The 25740-nt window shown below is 45.2% G+C and overlaps 1 protein-coding gene across 1 annotated transcript; it reads left to right on the top strand.

Moving 5' to 3' along the window:
* The first annotated feature begins 1417 nt into the window (after positions 1 to 1417).
* LOC146664398 (phytanoyl-CoA hydroxylase-interacting protein-like) lies at positions 1418 to 13355 on the top strand. The gene is made up of 6 exons (XM_085415398.1): positions 1418 to 1487; positions 9033 to 9229; positions 9324 to 9498; positions 9765 to 9882; positions 9959 to 10121; positions 12232 to 13355. Exons 1-6 carry the CDS (start codon positions 1433 to 1435, stop codon positions 12604 to 12606), a joined length of 1083 nt encoding a protein of 360 aa, XP_085271524.1. The 5' UTR covers positions 1418 to 1432; the 3' UTR covers positions 12607 to 13355.
* The last annotated feature ends 12385 nt before the right edge of the window (positions 13356 to 25740 follow it).

Consider the following 25740-nt stretch of genomic DNA (forward strand, 5'->3'; position numbering starts at 1 on the left):
GATCTTGCATGGAGCCCCAGATCGAGGGAGATTATCAGTGGTCTTGTATGTCTTCCATTTTCTGATGATTGCTCCCACAGTTGATTTTTTCACACCAAGCTGCTTGCCTATTGTAGATTCACTCTTCCCAGTCTGGTGCAGGTCTACAATACTTTTCCTGGTGTCCTTCGAAAGCTCTTTGGTCTTGGCCATGGCGGAGTTTGGAGTCTGACTGTTTGAGGCTGTGGACAGGTGTCTTTTATACAGATGATGAGTTCAAACAGGTGCCATTCATACAGGTAACGAGTGGGGGACAGAAAAGCTTCTTACAGAAGACGTTACAGGTCTGTGAGAGCCAGAGATTTTCCTTGTTTGAGGTGACCAAATACTTATTTTCCACCCTAATTTACGAATAAATTCTTTACAAATCCTACCATGTGAATTCATGGATTTTTTTTCACATTCTGTCTCTCACAGTTGAAGTGTACCTCTGGTGCAAATTACTGACCTCTGTCATCATTTTAAGTGGGGGAACTTGCACAATCGGTGGCTGACTAAATACTTTTTTGCCCCACTGTACATATATGTATATATAAAATATAAACTGCGTTTATTGCCTATTGTGCTTCATGATGCTGGCAGTCCTGCTCCTTCAGTTTCTGTACCACACGGTGGTGCCTGAGCCAGCCTGCACAGATGAACCCTGCCCAGTTCTGTGAGGTGAAGGTCAGGGGTGGAAGCCTGCAGGTGGAGCGTTTCCTGCCCCACGGCGGTGACGTCTCCATTTAAGGATTTAAACATGGCGGTGGGTCTGCAGGATTACAGACCGCACGGGCAACAGAATGAAATGAGTGCTTACATAAGAAGATTAACTCCAGTCCATCCACACACAGTCTCACACACACTCACACACACACACACACACACACACACACACACATGTGCCAGCTCCTGTAATCTCACGAACACAACGTCACAGCGGTAAAGTCTCTGCTGCTTCCAGCTGTTTCTCCATTTTTTCAAACCTGCAGCCACTGTGACACAGACGGGGAGGTTTTCAGCTCACACAGGTGAGCTGGGGTCACTCAGCTACAGGTAAACTGTTTCTTATAAAATGCTGTTAAAGTTTCAGCAACCATACATGAAGGATGAGGGTCGTTCACATGTTCTTACAGGCTCTGGTATCCGCTCACACAAGCTGAAGCTGGGCCAGATGTTCCTGCCTGGTTCAGGCGGCTTGTAATGATACCGTGATGAGCTCAGTGTAAGAGCAGTGCAGGCTGCGAGAGCTCACTTTAATCATCACAACAACAGTAAATGTCTGACTCTCTCTCTTCCTCCTTCATCGTCCCATGATGTCACTGAATGAGAGAGGGAGAGAGAGAGGGGTGGAGCGAGCTGCAGGCAGGCTGAAGCCTCTCTGAGCTCGTCTCTTTGTCTGAGCGGAGCCAACATGACAGAGCCTCCGAGTCCCAGCGTGGAGCTCCAGAGTCTGCAGCCGGGCCAAGGTCAGTGTGTGCGTCTGCTGTCGTCACATTGCGAGGACGCAGCAGGTAGAACAGTCCAGTTAACTTATACTTTTATTTCTAAACTTTATTTAAAGTGCAGAGTTCCTGCTGCACTCTAATTGGTGGGTTTGTCCGAACTTTGGCTGGTTTTAGACTCCAAAGCTTCAAACTGACTCAGTGTGCATGAATGTGAACTCGGAGAGGAGCCGGCTGTTAGCTCGGGGTTTAAAGTCTGCAGGTCAAAGGTAGTGATGGACTCACGGGAAGCAGGAAGACTGCACTGCTGTGGTCGAGGCGTTCAGGGGAACCGGAGCGAGCAGGAAAACGAGCTGCTCTGCTGCTTCTGTTGTTCTGATGAATCATTGCTGTCACATGACGGACTCCAAACACTTGACTGTAGAAGAAGAAAAGTTTGAACAGAGAGACTGGGCTTATTCACATTTTGTACTTTAAACAAGCCGAGACTGAAATTAAACGTTAATTCAAACATGGTGAGAGCAGCGGGGTCAGGAATGTCGTGACCTCTGCGTGGACATGTTACCTTTCCTGTGGCAGGCTTGATTTAATCCAACAGTCCAGATGGGATAACAGCATCTGCATTAAAGCTTGATAATCTCTGTGGTGGACAGCTGCATACTCACAGTCTGCACTCGAGCAGAAGCTTCCTGGTTTCCACCTGAAGTCAGAGCTCTTCTGACCAATCACAGCTTTGCTCAGACATCAGCTGATTACAGCAGAAATACCAAATATTAATGATTACCCCAGTGAGGGTAAGTTTTCTAGGCTGAAGGCAAAACCTGAACTACTTCAACTCAAAGAGCACTTTATTAGGAACACTTGCACAGTCTGTTAAAAGAGCTATGAATATGCTTTTGGATGGATGGATGGATGGATGGATGGATGGATGGATGGATGGATGGATGGATGGATGGATGGATGGATGGATCGATGGATCGATCGATCGATGGATGATGGATGGATGGATGGATGGATGGATGGATGGATGGATCGATCGATCGATCGATCGATCGATGGATGATGGATGGATGGATGGATGATGGATGGATGGATGGATGGATGGATGGATCGATCGATGGATGATGGATGGATGGATGGATGGATGGATGGATGGATGGATGGATGGATGGATGGATGGATGGATGGATGGATCGATCGATCGATGATGGATGGATGGATGGATGATGGATGGATGGATGGATGGATGGATGGATGGATGGATGGATCGATCGATCGATGGATGATGGATGGATGGATGGATGGATGGATGGATGGATGGATGTTTGGATGGATGGATGGATGGATGGATGGATGGATGGATGGATGGATGGATCGATCGATCCTGTGTCACTGTTACCTTGGCTACCCGCACTGCCACGCTGTCATCATGGCTGACCTCAGGACAGTTTCACCACAGTAATCTGAAAGTGTGTACAACAACAACAAGGCATCTTTTGTTGTTTCCGTTTCTGACGCCAAGCCTCTAAGACGAGGAGTCACATGACCTCTGGTGACTTCATGTAAATGCAGGTGATTTGTGTGTCCTGCAGGCACATGAGGTCTGGCTGTTGCTTCGATTTGAATGAGGATGTAAATGTGGCCAACAGAGCAGAGTGAACCTGCAGCGTTCACAGGAAGTCCTGACAGCTCCTGTAAGAACGTCGGGAGTGCAGCTCCAGTACATAATCCATAATGGTTTCATGTGTTTCAACAGAAATAACCATAAAAATAAATGTAAGCACCAACAGCTGGTTCTATCCCTGTGCTGCACAGGTCATGGGAATAAAGGAAATCCCAGACTGTGACATCACGGACACCTGACAGTGCAGTCCCGGCACTCGGTCAGAGCTGTGATCTGTGTTTGGTGACGGGCTTCATCTGAACCTGCAGAGCGGCCTCTGTAGACTGAACTCTGGCAGCAGCTTCAGGCTGCTGGGTCTGCAGACCACTGTGGCTAATCACCTTCCCAGGAGCAATGAATAGATGCTTCACCTCCTCCATTCACTGGCAGGATGGAGGGATGAGGAGGAGGAGGGAACACTTTCTGCTCGTGCTCTCTTTTCTCAGCTGATGAACAAAAGTGAACATTTTCCGGTGTTGGGAGCAGAGAAAAGCTGCTGGTGTGGAGCTCAGAGTCCAAACTGGAGCGAGTGATTCAGTGATACGAGTTTAAAATCATCCTGGACAGGCTGAAATCAGATCACACCTCAGCGTCATCGCAATTTGGTCCTCACAGATAGATTATTTGATCATCTGCACCAGCACCAACCGCTCTGTACGTGAGTGAAGGGCAGGTGTGATACAGGCGTGATCCAGGTGTGATACAGGTGTGATACAGATGTGATCCAGGTGTGATCCAGGTGTGATACAGGTGTGATACAGGTGTAATACAGGTGTGATCCAGGTGTGATCCAGGTGTGATACAGATGTGATACAAGTGTGATACAAATGTGATCCAGGTGTGATCCAGGTGTGATCCAGGTGTGATACAAGTGTGATCCAGGTGTGATCCAGGTGTGATACAAGTGTGATCCAGGTGTGATCCAGGTGTGATCCAGGTGTGATACAAGTGTGATACAGGTGTGATCCAGGTGTGATACAGGTGTGATACAAGTGTGATACAAATGTGATACAGATGTGATACAGGTGTTTCTGTGCTCCGTTTGTAGGAAATGAAGCACATATCTGTTAGGGCTGCTCAATTAATCGAATTTTAATCACGATTACGATCTGGGCTTTCAACGATCATTAAAAATGACTGAGCCGATTATTAGCCCCTCCCTCGTGCTTTACTCTCGCGCTGCGCTGTGGCAAATAAAGTGCACCTCTCTGCATTTCCGACGCGTGTCACAACAATTAAGAGGACCCAAGGGAAGCTCGGAAAGCTAAGAAGTTATTTGGGGAGGAGAGTGACTGCCTTTGGTTGAAAAGAGAGGTAAAAAAAAAAACTTCAGTGGTGCGGAAACATTATGGGTTCTACTTGACGTGGATCAAGTAGACACAGTGTGTAAACTTTACTACGGTGTCATAGCTGCGCCACAGAGCAACACTGCAAAGTTCACTAAAGGTAGATGTTTACATTTTTCATTTATTTTTTTATATCCGGTTGTTCAGTCTGACATCACTAGCCGTGTCTGGGCCTAAACTCCGCTGCAGGTCCATATATCAAACAACCACTATGGCATTACTGAGAGTTGAAAAACTGTCTAAAGTCTTTCATCTTTAATAAAATGATCAGCGTTCTGCTCTACCAGGTGTAACAATTGAGTTTAACATCCAGGCATCCATGAAAACAGAATTTATGACATTTAACGGAGTTAGAAGTTAGCAGGGAGTTAGCTCGCTAGCTTCTATCTAAATACAATATAGCATGTCCTGACTGCGGGGTTTTGGAAACAAATTCAAACGTACAGCTCTGTTATCACTTCCAGCATAAATGAAGACAGAAAACTAAACAGCAGTGACGTTTGTAGGGTTACTGAAGTTGGGCTAGCTGGTATATAATGATGTGCTACGTGACCGCTAGCGACACAGCTATGTTAGCATAATATAAACAAGCTAACTTTTTTTCCACTCTATAAAAGTTAACGTGAGTGTTCTCGGTGGTCAGAAACAAATGTAATCGCATGGCAGGATGCTGTAAAAGGACCAAACTTCAGCCAGGAGAACAACTGAGATAATCCATCCACAATACGAGGTTAGTCATTCATATACTGCTGCATGGGCTGGGCTGTAGTTACATCCTAAGGTTTTAAAAACTGAGCTTAAATAAATGATTAGCGGTAATAAAAGCCGAGGGAGGTCAACAGTGATCACTGACTGTTTTAGGAGCTTTTTGAGATCAAATAGAAGAAAATACAAAACATTAAACATGTTAACAACACAAAAGCCATATTAAACGCAGACTACTTTAGACCCGGAAGTAGGATTCGTCACGTCATCACTGAACAACCGGATTGCAAACATTTGCACTGTTATCAGTATTTGCACACTATTTTATATTATTTTTTAAAGTCATTATTCAATACATTGTTATTGTTAACCCTTTAAATCCCTGTAGAACCGGAACAGCGTAAGCTAGCGCAATAATTTGTTTTGCATATGAAACCGGAGGAGTTGTACTTACATCTTATGCCATCAGCTTCCTTCCACATAAAGCTTTGCAAAAATTGCATAAAAAGCGCTTGCAGGAACAAAAACATAATATTCCAGAAACACGCTTTGCCGATCCGATCATTTTCATTTTCACGGAAAATGTAGTTGTTTTTTTTTAACTTGTAGGCCTTAAAAGCCTATACTGGTGTTTTTATAAGTCATGTTTGACTTTTCTGAATAGTTTCTGGGATGCTTAGAACTCAAATTGCACTGCTGGAAATAGTTTATTTTGATGCACCTGCTGTTTTCTTTGCAAATTTGCATCATAGGATTGTTTTTTGTTTTTCCTGCAGTATATAAAAATTGGTATATCTCCAAAATAAAACTATGAAGACACTCAAAATAAATTTCCTGTTGTTGTAAACTATTTTTTGCAACTTTTTTGTATTTAAAGTTTTGAGGGATAAACCTCTTAAATTTCCCCAAGTAGAAATATATGTAAAAACAAAAACGATTTTCAATTTTTTTGTAGTTTATTGCACTTTTTTGTAATTAATGTAATTACTATGGACTTAATGCATACATATTATTAAAATATGGGCTATAACAGTTGTATTGATGTATAGCAACTTGAAATGCTCCCAAAAATGGCTCTACAGCATGTAAAAAAATAAATAAATAAAATTAAAAAAATAATATAAGCTCTGGCGGATTTGGTTCTATGGTAGGTCTTAAAGGGTTAAATAAATATCGTCAAATAATCGAGATCTCAATTTCAGTGAAAATAATCGTGATTATCATTTTTGCCATAATCGCGCAGCCCTAATATCTGTACATGTCTGGAGCAGGTATGTCACTGCTGTCTGAGCTTTTCGCAGTTCAGGTCAACAGTGACTGTAGTAAAATACTCGGCCCATAATATGTGACTGACAGTGTTTCAGGCTAGTTCGATCTCTGCTCTCTTCCACACCGAGCGCTGCTGGACTCAGAATAAGAACCTGCCAAAGCTGTCGACCCTCAGCCATAACACCCACCTGCAGTAAAGGCAGCAATGAGCTTCCTGTGAATGAACGGCGACGCACTGAGTGTGTGCGGAGGAGAGATGTATACTCAGGAGGGGTCTGATGTAACTCGAATCTGAGCTCAGTGCACATGTTAGAGTCCAGAAGAAGCCGGCGTTCAGGTTTTACTGCTTTGAGTGAATCTGCGGCCGGCGTCCGTGAGCAGAGCGGTCAAATTAATATCACACCTGGAAGCTCCTGCAGACACTAACGTCCTCTAATCCTCACTCTAAGAACAAAAACTGATGAGTCCTGCACTTCAGAGCCACTCGATTGTCCTCACTCAGCGAGGCAGGAGTGACCTTTGACCTCGAGACTGTAGACTTCTGTTCTCTCCATGTGGCCCCTGCTGTGTTTGGACTGCCCTGATGGAGGGTTTTTATCTCTGGGGCTGCAGTCTGAGCTGTCCTCGCCTCTTCAACGGGCTCCTTGTTCAGCCTGAGCTCTCAGCATCTCTGCTCACTGAAACCTTTTGTCCACCGAGGCTGAAAAGATGCAGAACACAAGGAGGGAGGGTAGGAAGGATGAATGCAGAGACGGAGCAGGCCGGCGTGGAATCAGCTTGAAGTGGTCCTGTGATCAGAACCTCCGGCTCGGGCAGTTTATGGACTCTGTCCTCTGATTTTTAGCCTTTTTTATTCAGCTCTTTGCTGTAGATGCACATCAGAGCTGATGGTGATGTCCTCAGAGTCACATCAAACGTGAACATCGGAGTTTCAGGTCTGAGTTCAGACTGATCGCCTCCTGGCGACCTGGAAAAGCTTTGAATGAATTCATATAAAACTCTGTAGCGTGGGCTCAGGTTGACTTCATGACCTAAAAAGCCTCACAGCTTAGAAACTGTGATTCATATAAGTGTGCTGTCTTCTCTGTGCTTGTGAATATAAAGAAAGTACCTCTGACCTCTCCTTCAAGGTCATCAGACTGATCTGAAGGTCAAGGTGTTAACGATGCTGTACAGAGAGATGAGGACATGTCAGGATACTTTCTTTGTTATTTGACAGGTTATAGCTACGTGTACAAAGCTCTCAGACCTCTGCAGCTGTGGTGCAGACAGGGTTAGGGATCGATCTGCTGATAGAAAAGCTCAGTGAGATGCAGCTGTGAGTGCTGATGTGGGTCACAGATTTCACAGGACTGCAACCTTTGATGGGTTAATCTGTCGCTGTGACTCTGTATAATCTGCTTACATCATGAGCCCCCCCTCGTGGTCTTTTTAATCTGTGACCAGCAGCTCAGCGACATACTTTAAGCTTCAGGATTCGGCCGCTCGTATCTGTGATGTCATCCTCTCAGTCGGTGCCCAGAGCAGCAGCTTCACCTCGCAGCAGCCCAGTACAACCACAGGGCAGCACTCACTGGTTTCTGGTTTCCACTCTCAGTATTTTTCTCTCTTGTTGGTGTTTGGAAGTTAGCACATGCTAAACTCAGACAGCTGCCAAATAACGTCCCACAAAATCCTAAATTTCACTCAGCACATCTGGAGCTCCGCCTTACAGTGTTTATTTATCGGATAAAATAAGTTAAATGTTACTGTTATTATTGGCTGGCCGGAAACAGCGGGGGTGTCCGGAGGTTGCATCCACCAGCACAAACCGCTCTGTACGTGAGTGAAGGCCTTCGTGGTCTAAGTGGACCAGGTCCTCCGACCGGAAGTGAGCGACTGTGAAATGGGACGGTCTAGTCTTCAGAATTACGTCACGAGCTCTCGGTGGAGTGAAACTCAGCCGTCTGCTGCTTGCTTTCTAAAATATAACCGGATGCTGGCGTAAACTCTCGACCGTCTCACACTTTGTTTAATCAGTTTTCTGTTTGATGTTTATTCAGCTGTGTGAAAACTCCGGGGGACCCCTCCCGAGGGATTAATGAAGTTAAATTTAATCTAATCGAATAACTTCAACCTCATCCAAACCGATTTACTCATGAATAAATAAAACACTGAAAAAAGCCAAACAATAACATTTTTAAGTTATCAAAGTGACTCATATATCATGTTTAACCCGAGTAGCGAAAGACCGCGGGGTTTGAAGACGGCTCAGATATTTGAAGTTTACACAGCTTCATTCTCACCTGAAAATATGTTAAAAGTTTTTTTGCGACCCAGAAAGAGAAATAAGAGTAATATTAAAACTAAGCAGCTGCCGCCATTGTTGGAGACTGGAGTTGGCTGGGCTGCGCTATGAATTCTGCGATATGGTTTTTCAATTTTGTTGTCCGGGTGGAAAATCGGGAGAAATTCGGGAGAGTGGTGGCTCCGGGAGAGGAGGGGCACTGGAATTTGTGGTTCTCCCAGAAAAATCGTGAGGGTTGGCATGTATGGACAGCAGAGGCGTTACAGCTGGAGTTTTGTTTTTTGTCTGTGTTTGTGCAGGCACACAATCTGCAGACAGCGACATCGGGGACGTGGACGACCTGCCGGTTCCTCAGCAGATCCGGATCACCAACATCACCTGCGATTCGTTCAAGATCAGCTGGGACATGGACAGCAGGGGCCGAGATAGGATCACACACTACTTCATCGACCTCAACAAGAAGGAGAACATGAGCTCCAACAAGTTCAAACACAAGGTGGGTCTGCAGAGCCGATCCTGGGCGCTCTGACTCTGCTTTAGACGATACAAAGCAAACGAACCGGACGAGCCGAGTACTTTTTGTTTTCCAGGATGTGCCCACCAAGCTGGTGGCCAAAGCAGTTCCCCTGCCGATGACAGTGAGGGGCCACTGGTTCCTGAGTCCTCGCACAGAGTACACCGTGGCCGTTCAGACGGCCGCCAAACAGCCAGACGGAGAATACGCCGTTTCTCGGTGGAGCGAGATCATTGAGTTCTGCACTGCAGGTTAGACGGAAGCCTCTCAGTCCAAAAACCACACCTCTCCTCGCTACTCGTGCACACTGATCCCTTTGGATCGATTTGCAGGTTAAAGCATCACGAGGATCGTCTTTGAGCTAATTTACTATCACACTGTTTTTAGTCCCACTGATAAAATAGAACCATAATTTGAAAAATTCCTTTGCAGTCGCACTATGGACTAACATAACTCATCTTTACCCACAGCCTAAACATAGGCTCAATGTTGAATGTCTGAGTCTGTGCATCTGCAGATTACTCCTCCATCCACCTGAACCAGCTGCTGCAGAAAGCAGAGGCGATCGCTGGCAGGATGCTGCCGTTCACCATTTTCTACAGAAACCAGCAGAGGGAGTACTTCCAACAAGACAGGTGTGCCCCGCTCAGTGACCAAAACCCCGAGAGGGTTCTCCGTACAGCTGTGCTTTAGCCCTGTGTGTCATTCCAGAGATGCTCAGTCCTGCTTCTTGCTGCCGACGGTGAAAGACAACAGCGGCAGCCACGGGTCCCCCATCAGCGGCAAACTGGAGGGGATCTTCTTCAGCTGCAACACAGAGTTCAACACAGGGAAACCTCCCCAGGACTCCCCCTACGGGCCGTATCGCTTCCAGGTACCGTTTAGACCAGGGGTCGGCAACCTGCGGCTCTTTAGTCCTTATACTGCGGCTCCGCGTGGTTTGGGAAAATAAATTAGAAGTATTTAGCTGAAGTGTAATTTATTTATGTTAGTTCTTTTTTAACTTGTAGTTCTGAATTGGAAGATTATTGTGATATTGAAATATAAAAATAAAATTATATTTTATTATTTTTTCATCGCTCATAATAAGCGTCACACTCGCTGAAGCCGGTGTACCCGCCTAAACGCCGTGCATTTATCGAGACTTTCAACCCCAGGTAGGCCAATTATGGACCTTCGGATCCACATTATGTCAGCAGCTGTTCTCCACCGTGAACTATGTTAAAAACAAACACGCTCACGCCTCACAGACGACAGCTTACAGTCCTGCGATGAAGATGAAAGCCCCGATTTACAGACGCTGTGCACAGAGGTTCAGGAGCAGAAGTCCCATTGTAAACATATCACGGCAGACCCGACGATGTTTGCATGAACACGCTTTTCAGCATCTCTTTATCGACCACTTTTCACACACGGTTGCTGTGCGCACACAGCCGGCTGTAGCTTCTCAGCTCACAGCCCGACACACACCAACACAACAGCACAGATAGCACAGATGTAAAGGCAGCGAGGCGTGATTGCGGGTGCCGCTCAGGTGCGTCGCCTCCCCTGCAGCGACGCTGCAGACCACGCCCCACCACACACATTAACCAGGGAAAATACATATTTACGCAGAATTTAACAAATATGTATTTTTCATTTTTTAGCAGCATAGTGCTTTTTTGCCAATTATTTTTTAAAAGTCAGGTCAAGGCTCCAAAAGCCCAAAGGAGATATAACAGTTTTTGTTTGCTACATGGATCATTGTAGTTCAGCTGGGTGTCTCTATTTTTGTTATATTTCTTTAAGAGTTCAAAATTTGTTAATTACATAAATAAAATGTAATTTTCTCTGTAGCACTTCAAGGATTTAATAAGCAACACACCTTAGTTGTTCACACAAAGCATAAAGGTAAAAACAAACAATATATACAGTGTTGTCTTTATTTTAGAAGTCAAAAAGTATTTGCGGCTCCCAGTGTTTGCTTTTGCGTGGAAACCGGGTCCAAATGGCTCTTTCGGTGTTAAAGGTTGCAGACCATCGGCCCCCAAGCCCTGGGCCATCGGCCAATACCGTTTTTTACCGGGCCGCGAGAGTTGAGGCTTGGGTGTGAAATGTATGGTTTTCAGGGTTTTTACCGTTTTTCTGATTCAGACCAACTCACGAAGCTTGGATGATGACATCTCCCCTCTTTTCCACTAAAGCGTGTTTGTTGAAGGGCGCTTCATGTCTTTGTGTTCCTCGAGCAGGAGCCGTCCTCATGGCCTGTTTCAGAAGAAGACATGGCTCTACATCAATGTTACTGCTGTTGTAAAACAATGATATCTCAGCTGACATGTAGTAATGGGAACTAAAAGCTGGATTTAACAGCTATGAATTCCTGTAAACTGTCTGTTTGCTACTTACAAATACTTATATAAATAATAAATATGTTTACCCCCAAATCTGAGGCGTGATAGAATTTAAAGACAATAAAAGGCTGCCAGCCTGTTGTAAAACAGAATTTTTGATTAGATTAACTGTAAATTAAATTAAGATTTTAAGAAGTATTCAGTCCAAAGTTAATAGTGCTTCCTTTTTAAAACTCTGTTTCCTTGCCGTGTCTTTGCTGCTCTGGCTGTTGAACCTCACCGTGTCCGCCTTAAACCACTTTTTTAGGTTCAAAATTAAAATGTGAAAAAATTGAACGCTTTCACTTTTTACTGATATTTTATGTCACAGAAAAGTCAAAGATTACAAAAGTCTGACATTTTTATTGTTGCAAATTTGATTTAAAAAGTAGTCAAAATAAAATGAATTTAAACTGACTGTCACTGCTGTGATTAAACAGGAAATAAACATTTATTCTTCAAACTCAATAAATTTGTGGATATTTGAAAAAATATATACTTTTTAAATTATTATTATTATTATTATTACTATTTTCTTTAATTTTACCAAGTTGGGTAAATAACTTTTAAAAGTGCACAAAAATATGAAACACACCATTTTTTGTTTCTGTACAGATCCGAGCAGATGTCCTCTTCAACAAGACCACCAACATGTACTTTGGGGATTTCTACTGCATGTACACGTCGTACCACTACGTGATCCTGGTCCTCGCTCCTGACGGCTCCAAAGGAGACGCTTTCTGTAAAGGGAGGCTGCCAGCCCTCGACAGGTCCGACAACCGCTTCTTGACCTGCACCGAGGAGGAGGACGGCTCGCTGTCTTTCCGTCACGCTCAGGATGTCAACCTGGAGGTGATGTACACGGAGCCGGTGGATCTGAGGCTGGGAGCGGTGTCACAGATCAGCGGGCACCAGCTAATGAGCCTGTCCACCGCGAATGCCAAGAAAGACCCCAGCTGTAAGGTCTGCAACATCAGCGTAGGACGTTAGCGACTCTTCAGACTGAAATAACCAGCTCGTTTGCATAGCAGCTAGCAGCTAAGCTACTAACTGAATTTACCTGCCACGCTCTGGCTCGTTACTGTGCCTCGCCTGTGCAGCGGCACACTACGAGCAACATTTGCTGTCTATTGTGACAGTGCCCTCTAGTGGCCACATCATTATGACGGAGGCAAAACAGAGGCAGGTGAAGAAGCAGCAGAGCCAGAAGTTGAGATGAGCTCGGGGTGGATGGATGGGTGGAGAGGAGGAGCGAGCTGTTTGTTTTTTAGCTGCAGGTTTAGAATTGTAATCAAAATGGAAACGATATCAGAGCATTAACAAAATACTTGTTTTAACTCAAAGCTAATCGAGTTGGCGTTCCTCACTGCATGGATGACTGCACCTTTCACAGTCGGCTAAAACAGAGACTCTGATGTGGCTGAAAGCAGATGCATCCTCAGTCATGTTTCCTCTCCTTCTTCATGTCCTCGTCACCTTCACATGTTTTCTGTCCACCGTCTCTGACAGGAAGCTGCAGGCAGGAAGCTCGCAGCACTTTTATCATGTGACTGATGGCTGAAGTGGACTTTACAGATTAACTGCTTCAGAGGTTTTATACTTTGGTAATCTGATGAAGATTTTTCCTGTAATTAATTCGTTTTTTAACTGAATGCTTTACATTCCTGTTTTCCTCGTTTGTAGACCCCAAACATCACCAAACTTAATCTACTAATTAAAAACATTGAAACTACAGCTCCCAGAATGCTTTGAGTGTGTTGTTCGTGTGTTATTGGGAAGGGTGAGTTAGCAGTCAGCCGGTGTCTTTGTGACATTGAAGCAAAGTCGTGTCAGCTGTAAGCGGTGTGATGCTATTTTTAGAGGAAACAAGAACATGCTGCTGATTCTGAAAGGCTCCAGAAACCAGGAATGTGACATTAAAGGGTTAACGACGCACTCACAGTCCAATATCTATGTGATCTTTATTATTTTATCTTTGGGGTGGGACTCAGTTTCTGAGAAGTTACTTATTGGTTGGCTGATTATGCCGAGGAAAGAAAACAGCTTATTTATGACAGGAGACGTGTGGACAGAGCTCCTGATGGTGCACCTGATGGTGTGGCTGTGGAGCTCAGGTAGGACTCGCTCTAAAAACACTGAATTTGAAGCCTCACATCAACAAAAAAAAAAATCATCATTGGCCTGACTTTGGCACAAAATAGTGTTTTAACTTTTTATCTGGAGTCTTGGAATAAATGACATCACTGAGAAAAGCAGATAGCGGTTATTTAAAATGCAAAACTGCAAATATAATATAAATATAATATAATATAAAAATGACTTTGTGCTGGATAACAGTTGAGAAAATCTGAATCTGAAATCCTGGTTTCATGTACAGTTCAGTGAGCTCAAGATGCTTTTCAGTGTAAATCAGGGGTCGGCAACCTGTCTGATGATGAGTGCATCTAAACGTTCCTCAGAAGCCAGTGTGCCGTATGATGCATTAGCATTAAATGTAATAACGCTCTATATGAACAGTTACACACGTTATAGGATCATATTTGTTCACAGATGTTTGCAGCTGTCAGCGAATAGTTATCAGATAGTTTGAAACAAAAAAGACTTTTTATCCACAACAGCAAATGCAAATGCTATTTATGGTCTCCTCACAACAATGATAGGAAAAATAAACGGGGCCAATATGGCATGTTTGTTAACACAGAGACACACATGTTACTGTGATCTCTGGGCTCCCAGTGTCCAGCATTCAGAGGCTGCCTGAGGACTCATGTGGGAGAAAACCTGCTCACACAGACATGTGGAGCCAAACACTGTCAGTAAGGCCTCTGCAATGTCCTGAAGAGTTAAACTTGTCAGGTAGTGACGTCCAGCAGGTGAACATGCAGCTCCATGAACACGCACAGCTGTGGGTTCCAGCTGCCCCCCTCTCCCTGTTAATGCCCTACCTGCCCCCCCGGCAACACTTTGCTAGACCCGCCCCTGCACAGTCACCAGCTGTCAGCTGCTTAGAAAAGGATCCTGGTGTTATTTGTCTCTCAGAAACAGTTCATAACTTCAACTCATTCATGTCACCTAAAAGGTAAACCTGTTTCTCCATCACAGCTCTGATGATCCAGTAAGGACATCTCCTGGTTTCATCTTCATGTTTCCCTCTCACCACATATCCAAACCATATCATGACCAGCAGCTTTACAGCTGTGGCTCCAGCAAACATCAGCTGATACTAGAAATTAATATTAAATAAATTCTAACAACAGCTGATCAAGCTTAAACGTGCTGCTGTTGTTTAGCGCGACATCTGCTGGTTTCTTCTTTCTGGCACAAAGTGGACGATAAACAAACAAGAGAGACGATCAGCTGATCACTGATCAGTTTCATGATTGAAGTAGCAACAGGAGAGGGAGGGGGGAGGATGAGAGAAGAAGAGGCACGGTTGGCAGTTACTAACTAACCTTATGAATAAAATAAAGCTCACTATCAGTAACATCATAGCACCACCCAGCTGTATAGAAACTCCGTCATGCTAGCTAGTAGCAGTACGAGTTATTGTAACTGACTGTAAAAAGTCAGCACAACGAAAATAAACTAAACTTGGTTCATATCTGACCCAGATAGACTGCAGCTCATAACTTCTTACCTGGAGTTCAGTTCACCGCCTCGGGGCTCTGCTCCTCCTGCCTCCCCTTCCCCTCATTCACCTGCTGGCCTCTGTGGAAGCTCCGCCACAGCCACCACCAAACAGCGGAGTTATTTTTACACATCTGCCAGCATCTGGCCAATCCACCACCTTTAATACCGTTGCAAAAAAAAAAAAAACATCATCGGCCCATAAAAACGTAAAATCACCACCATTTGCCCGGTATGCCTGATGGCCAGTCCCGCTATGGCGTGCCAGCTGTGGCACGCGTGCCCAGGGTTGCCAGGGTGTAAAGGATAAGGAAGACGTCAACAGTCGGTTGCCCCCCGGTGAGCACGAGGTGACGCTGGGACGGAAAATCCTGAAATCACCAGCAGAACCAGAAACTTTTGAATGTTTTACTAAATGATTGCACGGTATCAAAATGTCTGTGGTGGTTCTCCGTCATCCAGATCATCCAGGACGCAGGCGGGCCCTGTGGCGTACAGGTGAGAATAGGAACCAGAGAAGCTGCAGAAGCAGCATGATGTTAGGAAACAGTGATGAGTGAATGTCTGCAGGATAACTGAGCGTCACCTGATGTTTGTGTTTGATGCCAGCTGTTGTTCTCCTAACATCTAATGTGACGGCTGAGTGTGTCTCATCAGATCCAACAGTGTTTGTCATCAGACTGCTGCTCCTGCTGCTGCTCCTGCTGCTCTTCATCTCTGCCGTCTGTTTCAGCCATAAGGTACCGTGCACACGTCTGCTGATCAGAAGACGCTCTGGAACAAAGCTCTCGGCCCGTTTGAAGAGAGCGGCGACTCGCTGACTCACACCTGTGTGCTGCTGTGTCTCTGCAGGTCACCGGGAGGCAGGAGCCCCGCCCACAGGAGGACCCGGAGCTGGATGGTTAAAACTGGCAGTGTCCAGAAAAGCAGGCAGCTCAGCAGCGCCTCCACATGGTGGACGAAGTGTTTGCATCCTTCACCACCGTGTGAACATGAAGTACAACCACAGTAAACTGTAATTACATCATCAGCTCATATATTTTTTTTTTTTTTTTTTTTTTTTTACACGCTGGAAACATGAAATGCGTCCCTGCTCTGATCCTGGCGACACCTTTCCTGCATCCCAGCGTTCCCTGCGAGTAATCCACGGCCACATGCTGAAAGGCTGAGATATTACAGCCTGCGACTCAGACACAGTCGATATTATCGCACATCTGTTTGATCAGAACACAAAACTGAATGATGTCAAAGAAATTTTACCACCAAAACTTTTTTCATCACATATAAATATTTGTAAATATCCTAAATGTTCTTTTTAAACTGTTCATTAAAGGTGTCCAAGTGTTTCACACAAACTCTAACGTGACTCACAGGAGAAGTGTCCTCTCTCATGTTTCCTCTCCTTTATCTCCTCATCACCTTCGTGTGTTTCCTCTCTGACAGGAAGTTCTGAGCAGCTTTGTCATCTGACAGCTGACGTGGATCATGTTATGCGCTGAGCAGCATTAACTTAAAATCAGAGGATGAAACAGGAGAACCTGAAAGAGATTTTTCAGCCAAACTCACCTGAGTTTGTTTTAATCTGCTGCGTGAAAAACCGACCAATCAGATTACAGATGCTAGAACTTCAGATAGCCGACTGACCGCAGCTAAACTCAGCATCTGTGTGATCAGATAAATGCGTCAGATCTTTCCTGCAGCTGTCACACACTTTATGAAGGTTAACCCTTTATAATCTGCTCTGGATCTTAAACCTGTGATTTTAGGCTAAAAGAACTTTCACTGAAATATTTAAATGTGCTCTTGTGTGTGTCTGAGCCCACAACACTCACCAATATAATATTAGTAATTCATGTTTTGGTGAGATTTCCAAAAACAGTTTTAAAGGTGATTTGACAGAGAAACTCTGAACCGTAGTTCTAGTACGTAAGCTGGACCCAAAAGCAAACAATACGCAGACACGCACACAAAACAAACGCTATTCTTTTAACTAAAGGTGACCAACCAAAGGGAACGCGCTGCTTTATCGCTGAACAGAAGAGACCGGGAAATAAACGACACGGGGACGCCGTGATCAGGACCGTGGGAGGCTGCAACAGAAAGGGGAGAGAGTTACTGGAGAGCAGGGAGATAACGGCATACACCAGGGCTAGGACTATTTATCTTACGATCGGGGCCGGACCGTGGAAACCGGAGGGAGGGCTGAGTGTCCGCGGGAGAGGATGATAGGCGGTTTCTCTGAAATCCAGGCGGGCAGGAGGACAGGCAGGTGAAGGCACAAACACGCCGGACAATAACCCGATCACAGTGACAGCATTAACACAGTTCATAAAATCCAGGAATTCCACATCAACCTTCGCGAGGAGCCAAGCTACCGCTGAATGGCGACTGATGGACTGGCGTGGAGCAGCCGGCCACGAGGGGTTAAATCGTCCTCCTGATGATCGTCTGGAATGGGATGCAGGTGTGGCGACGACAGCCCCACCCGAAGGTGTGGCCATCTGGGCATTCCAAACACTCCTCAGACGCCAAGCCGCAGACCATGACAAACTCAAACAGGAAGAAAACTAAAGTTCAGACAGAAGAAAACAGAAATACACAAACACAGAAATTCATCAGCAGAGTTAATAAAAACTATTAAAACACCTGCATGTAGGTGTGCATAGACTGCAGAGTCCTGGCCTGGTGAGGTGGCTCTTCTGTGTTGTGCCGTCCTCTTAGCCAGAGGTTGTTTGGTTTCCCCGATGTATAAATCCTGCCAATCCTCCTGCACTTACCAGCGTACACTCTGTTACTCTGTTTGTGTCGGGGGACCCGATCCTTGGGGTGGACCCATTTTTGGTGCAGCGTGTTTTGGGGTTTAAAAGCCACAGAGACCTGGTGTTTAGAAAAAGTGCGTCTCAGCTGCTCCAATACTCCTGACACGTACGGGATCACTACAGGTTTTCACTTGGGCAGCGGTCGTCCTTCTCTCCTGGATCTGCTGGAGCTTTCTTTAGGAGCCTTCCCAGCTTTGACAAAAGTCCAGCTGGGATAACCACAGTTACTCAGGGCCTTCTTGATGTTCTTCTGCCTCCCTGGCTGCTGTGTCTGTGCGGATGGTGTTCGCTCTGTGTTGTAGCGTCCTGATGTCACCCAGTTTGTGCTCCAGTGGATAATGGGAGTCAAACCTTAGATACTGATCCGTATGTGTAGGTTTACGGTACACATCAGCTTTTAGATGTCCTCCATTACTGATGGAAATCTCACAGTCTAAGAAGGCTAAGCTGCCACTGTTCATATCCTTTTCATATTTAGTTTCTGCCTGTAGAACTGACCCTTGTATGTGAAGTAGGTGGAATGAAGACACAGTTCAAACACACTTGGTCGATGCTGAGAGCGGTCCTGTTGCTGAGGTCATCCTGTAATCTCTTACTACCTCCAACGCTTCCGTGACTGGGATGCAAGTGAAGAGAGATGTAACGTCGTACGAGACCATGGTTTCATCTGCCTCCATAATGACATCTCTCACCTTCTCATCAAAGAGTTCTGGATGTGGTGTTCAGAGCTGTTCACCAGCGGGTTGAGGATCGAAGCCAGAAACTTGGAGATGTTACAGGTGACCGAGTTGATCATGCAGACAATCGGTCTTAAAGGTGCTTCCTGGTTATGTATCTTCAGTGAACCATACAGACTTGGTGTAGACTCCCCTGGGTACAGCCTGTGCTATGAGGTCCGGTCAATAGCCTTGTCTCATTCTAACTGCTTCAGATGGTCTATCACCCTCTTCCTGTAGCCACTTCCTGGGTGTCGTTTCAGGGGCTCATAAGTATTTTCATCACTGAGTAGTGACAAAATTTTCTCACAATAGTCTTTCTGGTTTAGCAATACTGTGCACCTGCCCTTGTCTGTCAGAAGGATGATACTGTTGTTGTCATCACTAAGTGATGTGAGTGCCTTCCTCTCCTCCATGCTGATGTTGGATGCTGGGGGCTTCGCATTGCTGAGACAGGCTGAAACTTTCGTTAGCAGTGTTGTTGTTTCGAATCGCTGTTTCTGTGGCTGTGATCAGCTCCTCTAAGGGGATTTGTGTCAGCATCACTGCAAAGTTCAAACATTTCGAAAGACTGTTTCTTTCTGCTCGGGTGATTTACCTGGATGATTGAGCATGCATTAAGATCCATTAACAACAACCTTTGAAACACATTTTTAATTAAACAATTTCCCACATAGGTGAGTTTTCATACTCGGAGCTGTGAAGCAGGCTGTGTGAGACTTGGAGGAACATGTACAAGGAAATAGAAGAGTGGTTATTTAGCTTTAATGAGGACGTGCTGTGTCTCATTAAATGTCAGGTTCAGGTGTGTGAAGCAGCTTTGCGGGTGAAGCATATGTGTCGCCCCTGATGTGATTGTTAAACGAGCTCGACACAGTCTGGGTCAGAACATCAGAGCCCAAACACTTCACATCGTTACAGTTGAGACAACATCTCAGGGTCTGGCATGATGAAATCAAGGGTCAGCTGATCTTGATTCTGTGGCTTATCAGTTGTGAGAAACTGCTCATCAGTTGGCTGATGAGCAGATAACAGATGAAGAGGAAACAGCAGTTTATTAGCAGAGAGCTGAAGAGTCGGACAGACAGAGAGGAGACGGACGTGGACCTGACATGGATCACCTGCTGCTGGTTCTGCTGCTGCTGTGGGGCTCAGGTAGGACTCTGCAACATCAGCCTGCCCTGTTTGTACTGGTTTACATTAATATTATACACAACAAGAGGCAGGCATGGATCTAAACCTCTTCAGATCCATCTGAGTCCATTTGTTGTATTTTTACAGACATTTTAAGGAGATGTATTAGAAATGAGCCAAGGGCAAGATACTGGATCACAAGTTTCTCTCTTCATCTTTCTGAAAATGTGAATCTTAGTTAGAAAAAACTAGAATGGGTGAATGAAACACATCGTATACATCTTTTGAGTGCTCGAGTAGAAAAGAGATGTACAGCTACGGCTGGAATTTTTCCAGAAAACAATTACAAATGTTTTGGTATTTTTGTCCTTTATCAACACAAAAAACAGAACAGAGTTTGGCAGCTTTCCACAAAAGACTCAAAAACTGGTCTGGACAAAATTATTGGCAACCTCAACTTAATATGTGGTTGCACGCCCTTTGGAAAAAATAACTGCAGACAATCGCTTCCTGTAACCATCTACAAGCTGGTTGCACCTTTCAACAACTTTTCTTTTACAAACTGCTCAAAGTCTCTCAGATTTGAAGGGCAACTTCTCCCAACAACAATTTTGAGATCTCTTCATAAATGGTAAATGGCCTGTATTTGTATAGCGCTTTTACTAGTCCCCCCCCAAGGACCCCACAGCGCTTTACACACCCAGTCATCCACCCATTCACACACTGGTGGAGGCAGCTACAGTTGTAGCCACAGCTGCCCTGGGGCAGACTGACAGAAGCCAGGCTGCCATATCGCGCCATCGGCCCCTCTGGCCAACACCAGTAGGCAGTAGGTGAAGTGTCTCGCCCAAGGACACAACGACCGAGACCGTCCGAGCCGGGGCTCGAACCGGCAACCTTCCGATTACAAGGCAATTCATAAGTGTTTAATCAGATTTAGATCCGGACTCATTGCTGGCAGCACTTTGTCTCCAACCTCTCCTGGGCACTTTTAGAGGCATGTTTGGGGTCGTTGTCCTGCTGGAACACCCATGACCTCTGATACAGACACAGCTTTCTGACACTAAGCCCTGCATCGCAGACCAAAATGTTTTGGTACTCTTCAGGCTTCATGATGTCCTGCACACAGTCAAGGCTTCCAGTGCCAAAGGCAGCAAAACATCTTAGAACCTACACCTTGTTTGAGTGTAGGTACTGTGTTCTGTGCTTCATAGTAGAATGATGAGCTGGGTCTCATCTGCCACATTCTCCAGGAAGGATTTTGTCTTCCTCAAATACATCTTGGCAAAATCCAGTCTGACTTTTTTACATTTCTGTGTCAGCGGGGTCCTCCTGGCTCTCCTGCCATAGCGTTTCACCTCGTTCAGATGTCGATGGATGGTTCGAGCTCACACTGTTGCACCCTGAGTCTGCAGAACAGCTTGAATTTGTTAGGAAGTTCATTGAGGCTGTTTAGCCACCATTCAGACTATCCTTTGCTGCAGTCTTTAATCAGTATGTTCTCTTCAAAGGTCTCCGTCCCTAATGGTGGATATCTGCCAAGGCTCTGGAAGGCTTCTGTCTCCACTGTGGTTGGCAGCAAAGGCAACAGAGGCTTTGAGTGCTTTATGTTTGGTTTTCTTTTCCATTTAAATTCAGCTGCGTTTTCCAGCTGCCTCTATCGAAACAGAAGCTCCTACTGCCTAACACATGACAGTTTAACAACATATTTAAAATGTTCCACTGATACAAATAAATATCCTGCTTATGCTTGTGTGTGTTTGCACATTTGTAGCTTAGTTAGCGCTTTGGGGTCCATAGGGACTAAGTAAAGAGTCCCTATGCAGAGCTGCAGAAGTTCAGATGTTCACCGGGAGTAAGCAGGACAGTCAGGATCAGAAAAGAGTCCATCAGACAGCTCAGAGTGGAGATACTGGACAAAGGATGGAGAAAAAGAAGAAAAGCTTATGTCACACACCCCAAGCAAGAGGGCGGCTGACAGATTATGTCTGGTTCTGAAAAAAACAGATAAATTATGAGATGGACGACAGGTAGTGTGTTTCCTCTCTCGCTTCTGCCAGATCTTTATTTAAACACATTCATGTGTTCACAACAGGTTGCAAAAACTTCTTAACATCTCTGTCTCACATTCCCAAAGCCCAAAATCAGAATAAACTAAAATAGTATAATAATAGTATAAACAAAAATCTAAACAGTCATCTCTGTTGTTTGTTACTAAGAGCTATAAATCACACTTTTTTTCACACATCGTTTGATAAAGCAAACATTCCAGTATTGTACCATATACTAATGGCGTATCTGTGTAGTGGAAATCTCCACATCAACATTGCAGAGCGATCAGAATTATTATAGGTTATTACACTAACTTTAGACAATAACAGTGACAACATATCAAACTGTCTCTGCGAACACATTAACTCAAATATACAGGAGCCGTGGTGTACTTTTGTTACAAGAGGGTGCCTTAAGTTTAGAAAACAACAAAGCTAACAGCTACTCTAGGATGTGGCGAGCTAAGCTAGCTCCTACTCTCGATCGTAACACATTTCAATGAGCAAAACAGACGAATACAGATCCCAGCAAAACAAACTGCTGGTCAGGTTTTACCCTTATTTGGCATGTAAATTATGTGGACCACATGTGTGGCCTTATTACTTACTAACCTGAAAAAAACAGATAAATTATGAGATGGACGACAGGTAGTGTGTTTCCTCTCTCGCTTCTGCCAGATCTGAAGACGAGCAGTAGCGTCACACTAAACCATCTCACTGGGGCGGAAGTGCCCCCTTGTGGCGTAACTAGGGATCACACCACATGTTGGATCTCCAACAAAAATCACAAGATTAAGGCCCTTCCTTAACAAAACTACACCTAAAAGCTTAAATCACATAATGTGACCACACATTACAGTGTGTCACACGCTCCCTGACAAAATAAGAATGGCTCCTGGCATTCAAACCTCAATTTTTCTCAAAAACATTGACACATACACTTATTCAATATAACAAAGGTGTGTATATGTAAGGTGTGTAAGCATATGAAAGGTGAGGTGTAAAGCATGTGGGTGTTGGAATATGATAAGGAACTGTCCATGGTGGCATGTAGGGTGAGGAGAGCGTTGCAACTGTAGGATGAGGCTGGTACGATGGTTCACCCAGTGTTTGGTATGTCAGCATCTGCCTTGGTTTCCTCTCCCTAGTCGACCTTCTCATGTCGCTAGTAGAACATCGTGGAGGGGTGCGTGCAGACAGTTCGTCCTCATTTGGAATTGACAGTTCATCATCTGCACTTTCTGATGGAACTGGGTCATGTAGTGAAAGCGCCTCTGGAAAGTTGTCTCCTAGACTGACTTGATCTTGGCTGACTGGCCGGCCAATACAGCTTTCTTCCCTGATGGGTACCTTCGCATGACTGTTTTCTTCACCGGAGGCTGGGTGGGGCTGTTCTGCAGTAGATATCCTATGGTAAGTCTTTCCTTTGATGGGCTCTCTTTCTTTTACAGGAAGCCTCAACCAGAATTTTCCAGTACTCTCTTCAGAGTCTGAGTCACTTGTTTCAGTCTGTTGCCTCCTCCTGCCTCTGTCCCCTGGCAGGTTGTTTGATTTTGTTTGTCTCTTTGGTGTAGGTTCAGGAATGTGCTGTGGGGCCTCAACTGGTAAGTCATTCACAAGTAGTAACAAGTTACGGTGAAGCACTCTAGTCTTATCCTTATCTCCTGCTTCTCGGTAGACGACATACACGGGGTTGTCAGCTACTTGTGCTTTGACTACGTAGATACTCTTTTCCCAGTATGACTTGAGTTTTCCAGGCCCACCTCTTTCACCAAGATTTCTAACGAGGACCCTGTCCCCAGGATGCAAGACGACACCCCTGAGTTTTTTGTCATAGTAGGATTTGCCTCGTGCGCTGGACAGTTTACTATTGTCACTGGCTATCTTGTACGCCTCAGTCATCTTTTCTGCCCACTTTTCAGCATAATGTTTGTGAGACACGGTTTTTTTCTCCCCAACCAGGCCAAACAACAAGTCTATTGGGAGACGGGGGTGATGCCCATACAACAGAAAGTAAGGGGAATACCCTGTTGACTCATGCCGCGTACAATTGTAAGCGTGCACTGTTTGCTGAAGGTGATCTTTCCAGCATTGCTTTTCTTTGTCGCCGAGTGTCCTAAGCATCTGCAAGAGAGTCCGATTAAATCTCTCGGCGGGATTACATTGGGGGTGATACGGTGTGGTCCTTGAGTGTCCAATTCCAGCTTTCTCTCTTAAAGTCCGAAAGAGCTCGTTTTCAAACTCACGACCCTGATCGTGATGCAGCCTGCCGGGATATCCAAAACGCTGGATGAAATCACCAAAGATGCACTCAGCTGCTGTCTTGCCTGACTTATTTTTGGTCGGGTATGCTTGAGCAAACCTTGTAAAATGATCTACTACGACCAGGATATATTCATATCCACCTCGGCTGGGCTCTAGGTGCAGGTAATCTATACATACAAGATCCAAAGGTGAGTTTGAAGTGATTGTGCCCATTGGGGCACGGACATGTCCAACCGGTTTTTTTTTTTTGTTTTATGCAGGGACACTTCCTTGTGACATAGTTTTCAACTTCCTGTTTCATAAATGGCCAGTAGAACCTCTCTCTAGCTAGGGCCAGTACTCGGTCAGTACCAATGTGTCCCATGTCGTCATGGAGGTATTTTAGTACCTTGGCCTTGTAAACTGCTGGGAGAACAAGTTGCTGTCTTTCAGTAGTACGTCGATACAAAAGTCCATTGTCAAGGCACAGTTTGCTCCATTCATGAAGCAATCTCCTTGCAGCTTTACCTACTGTTTGTCGTATCTCGTTTGTCATTACAGCATTTGTCTCTTTTAGCCGAATGATTTCTCCCACTGCTGGGTCTTCCCTTTGAGCCTTCACCAACTCCTCACTGCTTATGGTTGGAAGTGAAGTTGGGGGGTCTTGGTTCGTGTTAGCAGTAAGAGCCAGGATGGCGACCCAAGCTACATCCTGTTCCTGGGCTGCTTTGGCCCCACCCCATGTGGTTTGCACAACTTCATGAGAGAGCCCCTCAGTACATGCTGTCACGTACTTCTCAACGTCAAGGGGCATGCGGGACAACGTGTCAGCATCTATATTTACCTTTCCTGGTCTGTATTTTATCTCAAACCGGAAATCTGACAACTCCCCAACCCAGCGATGCCCAACAGCATTAAGCTTAGCAGTGCTCATTATGTAAGTCAGAGGGTTGTTGTCAGTATAGATGGTGAAGTGTGGGGCATAATAGAGGTAGTCTCTAAACTTTTCACACACCGCCCATTTAAGCGCCAGAAATTCTAATTTCCCACTGTGCAGGCAATAGTTTTTCTCGGCTGGAGACAGCGTTCTGGAGCCATACCCAATAACCCTTAGCTTACCATCTTGCTGCTGATAGAGTACAGCGCCAAGGCCTTGCTCTGAGGCATCTGTGTGTAGCAAGAAAGGTAAGTGGAAGTCTGGGTAGGCCAGGACTGGAGGGTGGGTGAGCATGTCAATGAGTTGCTCCAGTGCCCCCTGGTGTTCACCAGTCCACACCACAGGAGTATTGGAAGACAGCTGACTGCCTTTGGTTTTCCTCTGGTGAGGTGGTGCTCGTGACATGTCAGACTTGGCTTGGAGAAGCTCATACACAGGCTTTGCGATACGTGAGAAGTCCTGAATATAGCTACGGTAGTAGCTGAGGAAGCCCAGGAGCCGCCTCACATCGCCAACAGTCTGCGGTGTTTTGGCCCTGAGTGACTGCACAGCCTCTAGATCCTTTGGGTCAATTTGCACACCCTCTGCTGATACAA

This window comes from Rhamphochromis longiceps, linkage group LG8 (genome assembly GCF_057381845.1).
Source record: "Rhamphochromis longiceps isolate RC_006_pf linkage group LG8, R_longiceps_female_GT1.1, whole genome shotgun sequence".
In the NCBI taxonomy this organism is placed as follows: Eukaryota; Metazoa; Chordata; class Actinopteri; order Cichliformes; family Cichlidae; genus Rhamphochromis; species Rhamphochromis longiceps.